At 34.9% G+C, this 16,982-nt stretch overlaps 1 protein-coding gene across 3 annotated transcripts in view; it reads left to right on the top strand.

Moving 5' to 3' along the window:
* ATG2B (autophagy related 2B) overlaps positions 1-16,982 on the top strand; it is a 45,418-nt gene that overhangs the window by 23,290 nt on the left and 5,146 nt on the right. For 2 of the 3 annotated variants that reach the window (XM_038137725.1, XM_038137724.1), the window contains exons 24-41: positions 1,579-1,685; positions 1,950-2,042; positions 2,856-2,926; positions 3,896-3,972; positions 4,190-4,360; positions 4,830-4,971; positions 5,755-5,957; positions 6,864-7,090; positions 7,762-7,870; positions 9,596-9,790; positions 10,313-10,414; positions 12,026-12,104; positions 12,932-13,136; positions 13,602-13,671; positions 14,618-14,700; positions 15,215-15,336; positions 15,519-15,673; positions 16,711-16,860. In XM_038137725.1, coding sequence (XP_037993653.1) covers positions 1,579-1,685; positions 1,950-2,042; positions 2,856-2,926; positions 3,896-3,972; positions 4,190-4,360; positions 4,830-4,971; positions 5,755-5,957; positions 6,864-7,090; positions 7,762-7,870; positions 9,596-9,790; positions 10,313-10,414; positions 12,026-12,104; positions 12,932-13,136; positions 13,602-13,671; positions 14,618-14,700; positions 15,215-15,336; positions 15,519-15,673; positions 16,711-16,860 — 2,361 coding nt within the window. The remainder of the gene's footprint in view (positions 1-1,578; positions 1,686-1,949; positions 2,043-2,855; positions 2,927-3,895; positions 3,973-4,189; positions 4,361-4,829; positions 4,972-5,754; positions 5,958-6,863; positions 7,091-7,761; positions 7,871-9,595; positions 9,791-10,312; positions 10,415-12,025; positions 12,105-12,931; positions 13,137-13,601; positions 13,672-14,617; positions 14,701-15,214; positions 15,337-15,518; positions 15,674-16,710; positions 16,861-16,982) is intronic. The other variant, XM_038137726.1, reaches the window with a different exon arrangement.

Genomic DNA, 16,982 nt, shown 5'->3' with positions numbered 1-16,982 from the left:
TGATTGAAAATCTTGATGTTAGGCTGTGCTTTATTATCGTACTTTGCTCTTGAAAGTGTTGTTCTTTCTTTCCTGTTTCTCTTTGAGACCATTGACAGATGATAATCTTACTTTTAAATTATTTCTTGTCTATTCACTGGGTACTGTTCCTCCCATCATCCTAACTTTCTGCCCATAACATGTCAGGGAGGCTCTTGGCGGGGTTTACTTCATTCTGTTGGGGTTTGGGTTTTGTTTAAAATTCAGATGAAAAATCTCAGTAGTGCAATACTATTCAAGTACGTAAATAATTCTTAAGTTAAAAATACCCTCAAAACAAGCAAACATGTTATTTGCAGTTCTGAAAGCATTTCTGTATTTTTCCTTTCTGGTCATTTTATTCCTTAAGTCTCATTTCTTAGTTCTATTTTTCCTATTTTGTATTGTTGGAAAAGCAGTACTGGAGGACTTTGGGGAGGCAGTGAGCAGCAGTTTACACAATCACTTCTGAATGAGAAGGGCTGTAGTCATAGGTGTGAATGCAGAGGTGTAGAGCACAGCAGACAGGGCTGGAGCCCCTTGATCTGTGTGTGTGCATGTGAGGCATAACATGCCATTAGCACAGGAGCAGTGTCATTGCAGGTACCTGCCCCATACTGGATTACAGACAGTAACCCTTGACACTCAGTTTTCTCCTGCTCATCCTCCAGTCTGTATAATATGCTGATTTTTACTTAATAACTGTGTGGAGCTGAACCTGGGGCTTTGGACTCTGCTGTGCCGTTATTTTCTCCTCAGCATAATTTTCCTGTGGGTTTGTGTAGCCTGCTTTACACCATGCTGCTTCTGTGCTCTGTGAAATTTTTCTCAAGTAACATTTCCAAGTGCATCACAGGCAATCTTTTTTGGAGGGGAAAGGATCAAATAAAAAATTGCCCAAAGAGGTAGTTAGAAGAAAAAATTAAAAGACTAGCAGGGATGGTATGCCCCAGGCTTGGAATATTTTAAGAACTTCTATAGTGTAACATATTTGAGAAGGAAATATGATGACAGATCTTAGAGAGGAGGATAGCAGCTAGTTTTATGTGGTAGTACATGAAAAAGCTGTTTATACAATGAATGTGCACATGGTTCTGAGTGTATTTCCCATATCCACCCCTCAAGAAAGACTTGAAGAGCAATCTAGAGTTAACTAAAGGTTATCAAGTTAACTTTTCAGAGAGAGCAAGGAAAATGCAAACACTAATAACAGCTACAAAGAGGGATGAATAAGACTGTATTTGGGCAGTGTCTTAAAAATGCATTGTGAAGCTCTGTTACGAGGACCCACTTGAGTGTATGTGGATGGGTCTTTTCCATACCTTTTGAAGCTTCAGTTTTTATAGGTTTTTTTTTGGTGTTGTTTACATTCCATGCTTCTCTCTAGTAAGATATTGAGTAAGCATCTTTAAATATCTGAGGCTGTTCACACCTTTTCCTTCTACTAATCTAACATTTTGTTGTCATACCTGTTACAGATTTTCTTTTTTGCTCTTTTGTGATGTGTAGTTGTTTGTTAATTCAACAGATACTGAAGTATTAATATTTTTGTGGTTTTAGATTTTATATTTTTTGAATATTTCTGATGAGCCTGTTCTGGGATATAGTCCTCCAGCTACAATTACAACTTTTCATGTACATCTGTGGAGTTGTGCTCTTGATTACAGGTAAGTAAAATGTAAGTGTGTCACTTGACACTGCAGCTGTATACTACTTACTCTTCAGGAATGTTCAAGTTTGCATACTATAAATAATAGTTACTTAGGCACTTTTGGAAAAAATACTTAACAGAGATCCTTTAACTAGAAGGAATTTAAAGTAGGATATGACTTGCCTAGGTGTGGGAAGATGGGCTTAGGTAATCTGTAAGGCTTTGAGTGAACTTCCAAATAGGTACAGAGCACTAATTTGTTTTTCCAATTTGTTATTAGGCCCTTGTTTTTGCCAGTCAGATCTCTACTTACTGTTGAAACTTTCAGCATTTCCAGCAGTGTTGCAGTAGATAAATCCTCTTCTACTCTCAGGTATGAGTTAAATGATTATGAATCATGTAAGCTCCTGTAAAACTTGTGATGCCTGTCTGCTTTTTTGACCTCAGAAGCTTTCATGTTGTATAAATGAGGACACTTGTTTCTGTCTTTTGAAATACACTTTGCTCACATGTAATCCTTCTGTTTTATTAGGTTAAATAATTTTGTTTATTTATACTTCTTAGTTGGATTGCTTCCTTTAACAACAAGCAATTCTGCATTTTTAATAAGATTGCAATGTCCTGAAATGAAGTTATGTCTATTTTATGAATTAGTAAGACCTTAAGTTTTCTTATAATTTCTTACTTGGCGACAGTGTTTTAATTAATTGAATATTTAATGACTAATGAGAATATCTGTAACTTCTAATAATTTTCTTGCAACTTCAGTTGAATCTTGATTCTGTTTTACCTGTTCTGTTGTGAAATATCTACCAAGTTGATTATTTTTATTGATAAAACCTTTTAAGTGATCTTTGAAACAAGTGTTCTGTTAACTTTATTTGGAGAAAAAGACAAAAATAGAAATAAGTGTTAAGGATTAAGGCATTATTTCTTATTCTAGAAAGGATCAAATACATAAATTGAAACATAAGAAATATATAATTAGCAATGGGGAAAATATCTTACAGTAGTTAATTGTCAATAGATTTTAAAATTATGAAAGGTTAAAGAGAAGAGTTTAAATTTAGGATTTGCTTGGTATATTTATGTTTTAAAATATTTTTTATATACTTATTTTATTTGACTTACTTATTGCACAGCATTTCTCTAGGCATTTTTGTTTCATCTTGGTTTTGTCTCTTAGGATAATTTTAGATGAAGCTGCTTTGCATTTGTCTGACAAGTGCAACACTGTCATGGTGAACCTCCACAGAGGTAAGGATGGTTTAGATGTAACTAATCAATTGCAGAGCCTAAAGAAACAAAATTACAGGCATATTCAGCCTACATAAAGGTTATTTAAGAAGAGGACTGAGGAGATACGGAGCAGCAAGTAGAGTATGAGAGAATAGTGCAATGTTGATCAAAATCTGAGTGCTCTGGTTTGGATTTGTGAATCCAGATGTCAGAGAAGAGCACCTTGCAATTCCTCTAGTATCTTGTTACAGTTTATTAATGGGTATTTGAAAAAGCATATATTTAAAAATCTGAAGTTTCACAGAAAGAAATTTTTTTAGAAAAGAGATCTCAAAGATATATTATAAATAGTTGAACTTGAAAGGTGCTCTATGACTCAGAGTTGTAGGTTCTGAAAAGAATTATACCAGCTGGGTTGCTCTTATTGAAGTAGTAAGAACCTTTAAGGACTGAGGAACTTGAATCCATATTTATCAAATGGGTTGGAGAAATAATGAAACCTTGTGCCCACAAACATGTATTTAGCTTAGGTAAGAGATCTCTAGTAGGGGGCGCAGTAAAGGTATGCCTGTTTTGTGTAAACAACAAGAGGACAAATAAGTTATTAATGGCACTGAAAGATTGGTACTGTATGAACATGTGTCCTCTCTCACTTCAGCTAAAAACTGATAGAATGTTTAGTCATTCAGCTTCTGTGTGCCTTGGTTTCTCTCACTCTCACAGATGGGATGAAGAAAATATCTTGAAAGATTACACTGCACACAGATGGTGGTAGTGGGAGTGATACATTGGACTGAAAAGGTTCAAGTTCGTTATTTGAGTAGCTGAAACTTGAACTATGAAAGTAATCCTCATAGAAGAAGGAAATGCAGAGATATAAAAGGCTTTGATCCCTTTACAGCTCATGCTGGTTTTGATGGGTTTATAACTGTAGGTATATAGGGTTTTGTCATTTTCTTAGTAATTTTTTTGATTATAATATTTCAGATTATGTTCGTGTTATGGATATGGGACTGCTGGAACTAACCATTACAACAGTAAAATCTGATTCTGAGGGAGAAAGAGTAAGTATTTAATCACAAAATAAATGCAAAATCTTCATGAGAGATTGTGATTTGAAAATTACTTTATTATATTTGAAATCAAAGAAGGTTTTTCAGTTTACTTGTATTTTTTAACTAGTTGTGTAAAATAATCTAAAACCAGCTGTGTATATGCCATTTTATTGAAACTTTAGGATAATTTCAACTTTATTATTGTTTTTTCATTGTTGCTATCCAGATGAAACCTCGTTTTGAGCTGCACTGTTCCAGTGATGTAATCCATATTCGTACCTGCTCTGATTCATGTGCTGCACTAATGAATCTCATACAATATATTGCAAGTTACGGTGATTTACATCCGCCTGCGAAGACAGAGGTTAAACGTGGAGTTAGCAAGCCAAAAATGAAGGTATAGAATGGCAAAATGATAGCAGCTTAACTTTCTGCTTCTTGGTAATATATTTTAATTTTAATCCCTATTCTCTTTACAAATAATATGAGATTTTCTGCAAAGAAATTAACAAATTGTATCTAATTTAAAATATATTTCAGAGTTAAAATAGTATTTTTTTCTGCTTTGGTCACTAAATATTTCAAAACATTATGCTGTTTACCTCTTGTACTTTATTCTTATCTAAAGAAGAAAATTCCAGGACATACATGAGCTGTCCAGGTACTCTGATCTAAATACCCTGAACCATAATGTTTTAACCTACTTTATGAATCATCCAGCTTGGTGTTTCAGATCACTTGACTACTTAACAAGTTAAGGTGTTTTTTCTCACAGTTTAAGAGCTGTGAAGCAAGCTGTTCTAGCAAAATCTTTTTTGACATTTGTTAGTTTTGAGATGTAACTATATATAGTTCCTCTCCTACAGGTAGAGACCTTTAGCCAACCATCTTCCCACGGACCAGGCCTTGCTGAATCAGAGCAGCAGATTTTACGGGATTTGATGAGTGATGCCATGGAAGAAATTGAGACTCAACAGACTGCTTCTGCCACCAAGCAAGAGTCTAATGGTGAGAATCCCCTGAAGACATACCCCTACATAAAAAGTACAACTTTTCTGGAAGGAAAGTGGGATTGAAAGTTTTGTATATGTAGAGATGCTGCAATATGAATGGGAGCAGGTACTTAGGATGTCTGAAGTCTTCAAACTATGGAACAGATTCTTGCTTTTAATAATAGTAATGCAGAAATGCTTTGAGATTCTAGTCAGATACACATTAGTGAGGTACTGAAAGCAGCAGGGAAGAAATCTGTCTCTGGGACTCTGTCAAGACCCCAAATTCTGTAGGACTATAAGTTAGTGTGGAGGAATAGACCTCTCTTCTCTATGTGAGAGAGATCCAGGCAGAAGGTACAGTTTCAAATCACAGGAAGAACTTTTTAGCTATAAAGAATTTTTTCAGTTAGCAGATAGAACAAGATAGTTGATTTTATCACAGGATTATGGCTTCTGTATCATGGCTAGAGTGTAATTCAAGTTTAAATTTGATAAGGATTTTGTACTGCAAGTAGATTTCTCTTCCATTACTATTTCCATGATGTCTGGTCTTCTTTTCTGTGGTAGAGGGTAAGCAGTCACTGTGGTACTGAAAGGTTTTGATGCTGTGGTCTTACTACCCGAATAAGAAACTTGAGAATTGTATATTGTTTATAGTGGGAATTGATTCAAGACATAATAAGCAAATTTCCTTGATATAATTGGAAGTAGCAAACATGAGTTTACTTAATTTTCATATTTTGTAAGGATTTTTTTACTGAAACATGTTTTTTCTCCACCCTCCTTCATCTCCCAGGAGTTTTAGATGACAAATCTCAAACTCAGGAACCATCTTGCTCAGATCTCTTCCTGTTTCCAGATGAAAGTGGAAATGTCTCACAAGAGCCAAGTCCCACTTACGCTTCATTTACTCATCACCTGTTAAGTGAGGCCATGGGAGATGTTCCTGCAGAAAGTGATGATTTCTGCATTCTTTTTGCTCCTAAAGTTGCTGTTGCTGTAAGATCCTTTGAAAATTACTAAAAAAAATTGCATATGTAAACTGAATTAGAGAAAAGCTTTTGTAAAGCCTGGGCAAATAAGAGATCATAGATTTCTGTGATTGCTTAGTGATGCTTTTCTGTTTGGATGGAATTCATGCATTGTTGCTGTTAGGAATGAGTGCAAGTATTTTCAAATATGTTTAATTTTGGTGTATCTCAGCACTATGTAATTGTTAACTCATCTGAGTGTTACATTAAACACTGGCAGTTTTCCTACATTTTAGTCATGTTTAATCATTGTCATATCGACTTAAAATAATTACATAATTAAGAAAAAAATTTGTTAAGCAAAACCCAGCATTTATAAAAACAGCAGCTTTGCACGTCTTCTAATCTTTTGGCTTAATCTAAGCTCTCTTAATGTTTCTAAGGATCTAAAATCCTTGCCAAACCTCAGCCGAAAGCTTGTGCGTCACTTTACACCAATGTCTGTCCTCTGCATGTTGTCTGGTGGTATTCTTCTTGATAGACAGAAGCAGTTCTTGGGTCCCTGATTAAAAACTGCATTTTCGCAGTTATTATTGAGCTTGTTTGTTTCTAAAGGTGCTAATAGGGTGGCCTGGGCTCTTCTGTGGTTTTCTGCTTGCTTTCAGCTAGTACTTAGTTTTGTTTATAGTTGGGGTGGGGAAGTTTTTTGTTTTGGTTTGGGTTTTTTTATTGCTGTTTTTAACTACTTCACAGGTTCTACTTTTTTCAGATGCTTTTGTCTGTACTTTATAAGAAACATTTCTAAACTGATTGCATGTCACATAAGCTTTAGAAGACAATACAGAAAAGTTTTCCTTTTCATAGGAAGGAATTAGATATCTCAATAAAGAAAGCAGATCTCACCTTCTCAATGCTATATTTTTTTTTTAATTAGGAAAAAGAGGAAGAGCCAGTTATAAAAATAATGGTTGATGATGCAATTATCATAAAGGAAAATCATTTCAGTCAACCTATAAAAAAAACAGATACAAGCAAAGCTCCGCTTCATTTTCCTGTTCCTCTGGTACGCTATGTTGTAAAGGAAATATCTCTTATTTGGCATCTTTATGGTGGAAGGGATTTTGGGACTGCACCACCAACCTCTCCAGCTAAAAGTTTCATGTAAGTGTTTGGTTTAATTATGTGGATTAGAAAATTTAGAATTTCTTTTCTTTAGAATTTCTTTTTTTTCTTTTGAAAAGTAAAAATTTCTTTTCTTTTGATTTGGAGGAATCTTATTATTCAATCTCAAGTTTCCCTTGCTTGCTTCTTAGCTCCCTTCTCACAAGGAACCAATCATATAATGGTTTGGGTTGGAAGGGAACTTAAAGATCATCTAGATTCTTACTCAGTTCAACTCCACACATCAGAGTGTATTTTTCCTGTGTCTCAACCTGGACAAGCTGGGTCTGATTTTGCTGATTTTTGGAGGAGTGTGGAGGGATGGATTTTATTTTAGGTAATTTTGGTAGTCAAATTTTCCTAAAGAGATCAGGACTTAAGGAGCGTAAGTGTAAATTTACAGGATGTCATGTGAGCTAGAAAATAATTCTTACAGCCAAAACTAAGGAAATGTTTTATGAATGTTAATTTGGTGGGATACATGCACCTGGCATTCTGCTTAGATATGTATTACTTAAACAAAAAGAAATTGGTTAACTGTAACATAATTTCAATGGTTTTTTTGAATATAATTAAAGTAGTAAGATGTTACATCTGGTGCATTTAATTTTAGATTAACAGTGAGATAACTTTAATTTGCAAAAGTATATTTTTCCTTTTAATTTCCCCAGAAGTCCCCATAGTTCTCCTTCTCATACACCAACAAGGCATGGACGGAATACCGCGTGTGGAGGAAGAGGAAGAAACCCAGACTTCCTTATGGAAATACAATTAAGCAAGGTGAGTAACAGAAATAGCTTCAGCTATGACTCTGTGTGGATATCTTTACATGTTATACTCCTTTGATAACACCTTTCCTTTAGAGTTCAGTACTATTTCTTTAAACAGTATCTACATCTAAGCAATCACTTTGATGGTGATGAATGCAGAGTTTGTTCAACAAAAACTGTTAGTATTAGCATAGTATTTTCTTGCTGAATAAGCGTGTTTCTAAAGATGGAGGATATCCATCACAATATTCTTAAAAGTTTTTGTTTAATATAACTAAGTTTTGCAACTGCTGTTCTGTTCTCCTCTCTCCAGTTCCATTCTGAATCGGTCCCTCTGTTATGAAATCAAGTGTTCTAACAAAATAAGCAAGACATAGATCTTCTGAGAATATTCAGCACATCAATTTGATAACTGGATATGAATTTGTATTTATATCAGAGTATTGTGTCTGTGTTTCCCCTAACATATTTAGCACCCTTCAGGCATAAGTATCTTACAGTTGTTTTTAGGCTCTGCTTAGCTCTAACATAGGAACTAGATGCTTTTTTCTGGTGCTGTGAATAATATTGGCAAGGAGTTAAACATATTTCTGTTATTGATCCATTTAACATGAATCTTTTTAAAATGATGTATTTTCAAACGTTTCCATAAGCATGAAAAGCGCTATGTAAAAATGAAGACCTTTTTATAATGTATGTGCATTTATAAAACTTAAAATTCATCCCATTAACTTCTCAAGCTTGCCAGAAATATGTGATACTTAGGGTAGCCTTTTCTAGAAAAAAAACATGACATTGCAATAAACAAGAGGAAAAACGGTAGCATTTAATATTCCACCTGGAAAACTTCATCTATAGAATCATAGCCATCTCTCAATTTGCAGATATTTAATGAGAGTTGATGTTAGCACTGAAGCAGTATAAAGGTTTTTTCCCCTTGGTACGTGGCTGGGTAGTAATGTTTAAAGAAATGAAGGAGAATAAAAGGTGTCACAAACGGTGTTGCCTCGGAGCTCAGAGCGGGGTCGGCAGGGGCCGCTGCCGCTCTCACTGTGCGCGCCCAGCCGCGTTCCGCTGCCGGCCGGGATGCCGCGGGATTTGGGGAGCAGGGCATGGTTTGTAGGTCACCGCAGCTGGAAATGAGAGCTGCATCAAGGGGTGGCCAAACGAAGATAACTTAGAATTGAAGAAAAATGCTGAATTAGATTTATATGGAGTAAAGTGAGTAAGAAAAAGGAAACAAGACCTCAAGGAGCCACTTGAGAAGTCAGTTGGTAGGGAAGAAAGGTTTTTTTCTTAAGTATTAGAGGGTGCAAGATTCAAGAACTGGAAGATTCTGGTACAGGCTTCACCATGAAGTAAGAAAGATGTCAGGATTAAGAGGAAAAAGCTGAGTCAATTTGAAAAAAAAGTGAAATTCGTTCCTTATCTTATGTCAGTAAGATTTCCTTATCAAAGAGTCAGTACTCTTTGTTTTGGCTTGAATTTGCATGCTAAAATACGAATATTTACGCAGCTAGAAATTGGAAGATTTCTACTGCTAGATATGTAAAAACCTGACTAGTGTTCAGAAATCTTAATAGCATTTCTGTAAATCTCAAATAGGAGACAGCTCTAAAAGTTCTTATATGTGGTATACTTCTGATTTTTGTTCATTTTTTAAAAGAACTATTCTGCTGTTAAATGGTGTTTTTCGATGAAGCTGATTGTGCTGGTTTTCTTTACTTTTTAAAAGGTGAAATTCCAGCATGAGGTGTACCCTCCAGGTGGTGCAGAAGGTGAATCCTGTCTGTTGGAGCAGCCAGTGTCACGACAAGTTTTTATTGTTCAAGACCTGGAGATCAGAGATCGCTTAGCTACATCACAAATGAATAAATTTCTCTATCTCTACTGCAGTAAGGAGATGCCCAGAAAAGCACATTCAAACATGGTATAGCTATGAAATGTTAATTTCTTACAATTACAGTGGTAGAATTGTCATTGTGGAGACTATGTGCACTTCTTAATCTTGCAGAAGCAGAAACATGAGCTCGTGCAACATTCAAGTAATATAATTCGTTGATAGTTATTTGCTTGACTCTTTGTGGGTATTAAGGCTAATTCAAAAGTCAGTTTGAATGTCAGCATGTCAGGTAATAATGGGTTTGAGATTTTTAATTAAAAAGCCAGATGTGCAGGACTACTTTAGCTTTCACAATTTCACATGCAGAGTTGTATTCTATGGTATACAGTAGTCTTACTGGTTCTGTAAAGGATTTAGTAATTTTTTGGGGAGGTTTCTTGTAACTTTATCTTTTTATAATATTCAGAGGAAGTTTTTATTCAATATTGTAATTGCTAAGTGGAATCATGCTTGTACAGAGATTTAGCAGGAAATGTTTTTCTTAGCTGGTGTTCTGAGATTTAATAATTGTGAATGTTGGTGCTTTTATTTCTCTTGGTTTTTTTTCAGTTAACAGTTAAAGCTTTACATGTCCGTCCGGAGTCTGGCAGATCCCCACAGGAATGTTGTTTACGTGTTTCACTAATGCCGCTTCGCCTCAATATTGACCAGGTTGGTTGTGCCAGTGGAAAAATTAAAGTAATTTCTTCTTTTTTGAATGATACCTGGAGTTTCTTTTAACCAGATACTTTTAGCCATTGTGCATATTTTACATTTTCTTGGTGTGATACCTTTTTTATTTAATCTTTGGATCTCTGTTGTTTCATTTATATCCATGCTAGAACTTGCCTTCCGCTCCAGCTATTACAAAGACAATATTTTTTTAATTTAAAAACTAAGACTATCTTAGGCAAAACTATTTTCTCAGTAAGTTTTCCTCCTGGAACTTCTGATAATCTCAAAGGGTTTGGAATCACAGCTTTTAAAAATAACTACTTATTCTTGAATGATCTGGTTTTGTTTGTTCATGAAGTGACTTCATTGTTTTTAATTTAATAAGATTAATAATTAATCCTGAAGTGGTTCACAACATGTTGATCAAGGGCACTTGACACTCAAGAAATGCTTCTGTAACCTGAAGGGTTTGTCTTGCTATCAACTGCAGTGGCAGGAAGAGCAGAAATTATTTTACTTTCTTTAGCAGGGCTTTGTGCAAGGTATTTTTTATATATTCAAGAAATATTAGGGTTTTTTTAAATCCATAAGAGCTCTATATGTTTGTGCTGGCAAATATGAAGTGCAGTTATTACTCTTTGTTGAAGCATTTCTTCCTTAATTTGTCATCTTCAAAGAGCTATGTGGAGTTTGGGTTTTTAGGGGCATAATGAAGATTTCCATACCTTTTCTTTCTTTCAACACACTTTAGAGAGCAGGTTTTCATTTCACCCTTAGCAAAACTGAGCTCTGTCTAGTGTGCAATAATTTCGTCTGGAAAAAAATAGCCTGGAAATACTGCCATCTAGGGAGCAAATATGTTTCTTCTTGGTTACTTTTTAAAGTGTTTTATGTTTTGTACCATAAACAAAATTCACCTTTACAACTTCTATGAAATTAACCACAGCTTTTTTGGAAGCACAAGGCAGCATGCAGTCATTAGAAATACTTGTTATTACTACTTAAGCTGTCATTCTTACCAGCTGGATGTAAAAATGGAAAAGAAGGTCCAGTTGTCATCAATGATAGAATGAATAAGGCACCAGTGTGATGCATCTGTCTGAAAAGAAAACTGGGATGTAACAGCTTTATGGCATTATTAAGACATCAATACCATAGATATTAATGACTTTTAATGAAGCTGCGTTGAGCCCTGATTTGTAATGATTTGATTGACTTTGACAGTACTAGAGAGGAATATAAACTGTACTTAAATACCTTCTGCTGCAAATCAGTGAAAAGTTTATAGCCATTAAAATATCTGAGTTCTGGAACAGTCTCCAAAATGAGAGTAGAAATGATGAAAATAATCCTGAATTTTTAAGACCGTGCTAGATAGATCATGAAATTCTGTTATATGGAGCAGGGTGCAGTGGCTAAGAGGGTCTTCCTGGTTTCTGTCCTAGATTTCTATGTGGTTTATACATGTGTTGAAGGATCAAAAAGAAAAAAAAAAAAGGGTTTGTTTCGTATCTGTGTAGAAATACATCTGGAATAGTAGATAGAGTTTTTAGACAATTAGGTTTTTGTATTTTTTTAACCTCATTGTATTTTACTTTTTGCCATTAGGATGCCTTGTTTTTCCTGAAGGACTTTTTCACTAGCCTTTCTACAGAAGTAGAACTCTTAGTTACTCCAGATCCTGAAGGTATATTTCTAAAAGAAATCTAACATATAAGTCCTGCTTCTTTGTCATTTAATTTGGATACATGTCTATAAATTCACATGTGAATCTTGTCTGTATAAAAACTTGGGGTTTGAGCACTAACATTAATGACCGATTTTTTTAGAACTCAAAAGCCTTTAGTATTTAAGCTTTTTATTGTAGAAATATGAACAAAGGTCTTCAACACCTGCAATCTTAATTCTGTAGAAGGAGGTTTAACCAGTATGGGAGCATATTTAATAAGAGCTTCTGGAAAAATTGAGGAGTGTGCATATGCTATTAGGTGTTATTATTAGATAAAACTAATACATTGTCCTGCTTATTTATAAAATTGAATTCTGTGTTAGACAACCTCAAGCTATTAGACAAACATAATACTTTATGCAAGGAGTATTAAATAATGTATATATGCTGTTGAAGCAGTACTTCTTATAAATTACATTATCTGATGCACAAGCAGTATATACTGAAAAGCACATTTCCACTATTAAGTATATTTGGATATTTCTTAGCAGGTATACTTTCTTTACCTATTTCTGTTTTCATGCCAAAATGCATAGGTGATGAAGCACTCTGCAGTACTGCCATTGGAGCCAGATACATTATTTATGCTTATGTACTAACCTCAACTTCAGCTGCATGTAATAACTTCTATCAAAAACTGAGAGAATCTAAATATTGCCCTGCTAGTAATTCCTACTAATAAGCATTAGAACTTACTAGGGATGCAGTAATTGTGTGAATACAATCTCTCTGTAATCACTGTGAAAAATATGAGTCACTTTACTGTGTGTAACTTCTTTTCTTAGTTAAAAAGTCTCCTGGTGCTGAAGTTACATGTAGTTTGCCCAGGCATGTCAGCAGCCTTAAGGAACCAAGTCCAGTCATTTCTTTTGCATCACACAAGCAAGCAAATGAAAATGGCAGCATTGATTCTATGGATGTGGTTAATGGAGAAGATGATCAGTTCTCACAAGAAACGACATCATACAGCGATCAGCCAGTATTTTTCAGGTAAACTTTTGTTACAAGAAGTTTTAAGAAAGTGTGGTAATAAACTATTCCCGACCTTCAGGCAAGGTGCCTTTTTTTGTTTATTGGCTGCTTGTAGAAAGCAAATATTGCTCACAGAACTATAATTTTGTGGGTATTTGCTTGTTTTGTTGTTTTTTTGGTTTTTTGTTTTTTTTTTAAATGCTCACTTGCAGGATTAGTAGCACATTTGCAAGACTTTAAAATTTATTACAAATGCTAACCTGAAATAGACCTTGGTAAATAAACCAAGAAAAGCTGAATTTGCCATTGCATTTTGTACATTTATTCTGAAGTACTAACACAGTAACTGAAGGATTTATGGTTTACAGAAAAGGGCATGATATCCTATTCCAGGAGAATGGGAAACCATGAGTTTCATTTCAGAAGGATAATTTAATTTCCTTTTCATGTTTCTCACTATAATATTTTCTTTGTATGTCCCAGAGAATTTCGCTTTACATCAGAAGTTCCAATACGTCTTGATTACCATGGGAAGCATGTATCAATGGATCAGGTTTGTGTATAATGCTGATGCTAAAGAACAAAAATTTGATGTTGTTTGTTTTGCTCTCCCCTCCCTGCTCCCCATGAATGGGGGGTATATTTTTATGCTCCCTACTCATAAATGATGTGATCATGACAAATACAAAACACTTTTTCTCCCCTTAGTTTTAGTAAAGTTTAATCTCCTTTCATTCTTAATTGGAAAACTCTAGGGGTGGATCCCCCAATATGATTAATCCAGGATAGAATTTGAATGTCACATTTGTGAGCTCCATGATTGGCTTGAAGTCATAGTGTATAGCTGCAGTGCCCCCCAAAGTATGATACCACTGTCTGATGCCAGAATCGTGCATTTTTTAAAAATTTTTTCCTAATTGATGCCAGAACAAAATACTACTGTTTGTTCTCCTTGTTTCCTTTTCTTTGCAGTCTAGTAAAATTGGGCCTCAGTGGCAATGGCAGAATCTATTACAGATGAAAAAATGCCCATGGTTCTTGTTAAAATGTGCATTCTTTATCACACTGAGTTTAGAAGCAGACATCAAAAAATTCTATTTGCACAACAAGACTTGTACTTTGTCATGACAAATCAGTAAGAAAATATGGAAAGCAGCAACTTCTTGAATTTGCCCAGATATCAGAAATTAAACATGAAATATGGTAACTTTAGAATGCCTGAAACACACTAAAGCCAGAACTATGTTTGCATAATTTATTATAGCTTATTATTTCTGAAGAAGCCCTCCTGTATCCAGGTGTTTTTCTTTGAAGCCAAATTTCCTTTTTTGCAAGTTTCCATGTAACATGATTCATAGCACTGTAACGAGTCACATTTGGGAGACTGGGAGAGAATATTTAGACAGAATACTTGTAAGTAAGAGTTGAAATGATGAAATTATTTCTCAGGTTGTATGGGTTGAGTAAATGTATGTGATAATAAAATATTTCACTTACAGGGAACATTAGCTGGGATTCTTATTGGGCTTGCTCAGTTGAACTGCTCAGAATTAAAGCTGAAGAGGCTTTGCTATAGACACGGGTAAGTTTCTCAAAATGTAGATCAACAATTTGCTATTGCAAATTTGCAGAGCAAATTTTATCATAAGTTGCCCTTCTAAAATCCAAAATGCCTTTTGACTTTACGAATATTTCTTGATTCTAGATTCTTTTCAAATGTATATAATTCAAGAACTTCTAACTCAGAACAGAATTTATTATATCTACTATTCTGGGTGATAAACACTTCATTTTAGTTTCATGTTCACTTCCTATGGAACTGGATGTGATTATACATATAGTTTGGTATATATGTATATATATATATATATATATATATATATATATATAATCACTGGATGTGATTATATGTAATTTTGAGTTTGTTTTATGAAGCATATACAATTGAAATACTTGGCCTAGCCGACAGCAACAAAAGACATTTGATGAAGCTTTTCTTTTGTTTCAATGGCATCTTTTACGTCAGTGAATAATAAATGCATTTATCTTATTAGGAATTGTTTGTTTAAAAAAATTAATAATTGTATTTGCTTTAGTTTATTAGGTGTGGATAAATTATTCTCCTATGCCATCAGTGAATGGCTTAATGATATAAAGAAAAACCAGCTACCAGGAATTTTGGGAGGAGTAGGACCTATGCATTCGCTTGTGCAGTTAGGTAAGTTAATTCTTACTTTTGTTCAGCTACATATGAATGTGTTTGTTTCTTTAAAAACCAGACAACATCTCTCCCCTCTCAAAAAAAACAACACAAACCATGCTGACTCTTATTTTCACTTCCTTCAAAGGCATTCGACGTATCTAAGAGTTGTCTGACTTTGGTGTTGTCTTCATTTTCAGTGCAAGGTCTGAAAGACCTGGTGTGGTTGCCAATAGAGCAGTACCGCAAGGACGGACGTATTGTCAGAGGCTTTCAAAGAGGAGCTGCTTCTTTTGGTACTTCCACTGCCATGGCAGCACTGGAGCTGACAAACAGAATGGTTCAGACTATACAGGTAGAGTGTATTACTCCTGAAGTTAGATGTAAAATGAGAGATGTGTCTTGTAAGTGTTCTGTGTTAAGCTAATGTCTTAATGCTATAGATTTAAGCTAGGGAGCATCTATTAAAAAAGAAAAGGCAGCTGTGTAAATAGGAGAGCAGAGACTGGGCAAAATTTGCAGCAGTATGTGAGGCAAGAACTATGGCATCAAATTCAGTGGTTAGAAAACTGTTAAAATACTGCTGAGCACCCAAGCTGCTGCTTGTTTCTTAATGCCTTTAATGCATTGCAATGTACGTTTTTATATGAAAATGTTCAGCTTCGCTAAAAAAATCACTGATGCTGAGAAAGATGAGTTGTTTGTTGCATGTGTGTTATCCAGTAGTAGATTCTTACCTTTTTAAAAAACGTCAGCTTCTCTGTGCTTATTTTTTAAAAAAACAAGCCCACAAAACCAGCCAAAAAAACCCCAAACTAAACCAAAACCTCAAATCAATACTATTTCTGCAGATCTACACAAAGTCTATAAAGCTTCCTGGATTTAACACTAAGGGAATCTTGGATTAAAGCGTTAATAAAAGTATGTTTCTTAATATAAATAATACAATGAAAATACACTTTTACCACCTAACCTTGCAAAAATAATATATGTACCTTAGCTTGAACATATATAGTCAGAAAACCAGTGCTATTAATGACAAGTGGGATTATATGTGTGCTTGTGTGTTTGTAAGAAATACCATTGATCAAATGTTCAGTTTCTATCTTGAGCATTTTATGCAGTTTAGAGGATGCCTTTGAAGAGACAACAATTAGGAGGGGAGGAAACCCCACCCAAACCTACAACATTCATTCTTTCATTATGGAATTCATGTATAGCTAGAGCTGTACATTCTGGAAGTTCTTGTACAAAACTGTAATCTGATGCAAATGAATATTATTTATGAAATAAGAATTCTTTTATTTCAGTGACATCACCCTATTAGTAGTTAAAATTTGTGATCAGGTGCTGTAACACTTACTGTGTTTTGCATTTGCTTCTGGTGTGCAGGCAGCTGCAGAGACTGCTTATGACATGGTATCACCAGGGCCTACCTTCATTGAAGCAAAAAAGATCAAACGGTTCCCTCGCCACCGCTTGGCTCCGCAGCCGGTCGACCTGCGGGAGGGTGTAGCCAAAGCCTACAGTGTTGTGAAAGAGGTGAGTGCAGAAGCAATTGTTGGGATCCAAAGTTAAGAATTATTTCCTAAAATGGCATTATAAAATTAACAGCTGTTAGTTTAGGCTGACCAAATGGAGAAGGAAATTTCAGCTTTGAACAA

Source organism: Motacilla alba, chromosome 5 (assembly GCF_015832195.1).
Source record: "Motacilla alba alba isolate MOTALB_02 chromosome 5, Motacilla_alba_V1.0_pri, whole genome shotgun sequence".
NCBI classification, from domain to species: domain Eukaryota; kingdom Metazoa; phylum Chordata; class Aves; order Passeriformes; family Motacillidae; genus Motacilla; species Motacilla alba.
The sequence above is the reverse complement of the archived record's forward strand: the minus strand, read 5'-3'. Positions and strand labels throughout refer to the sequence as shown.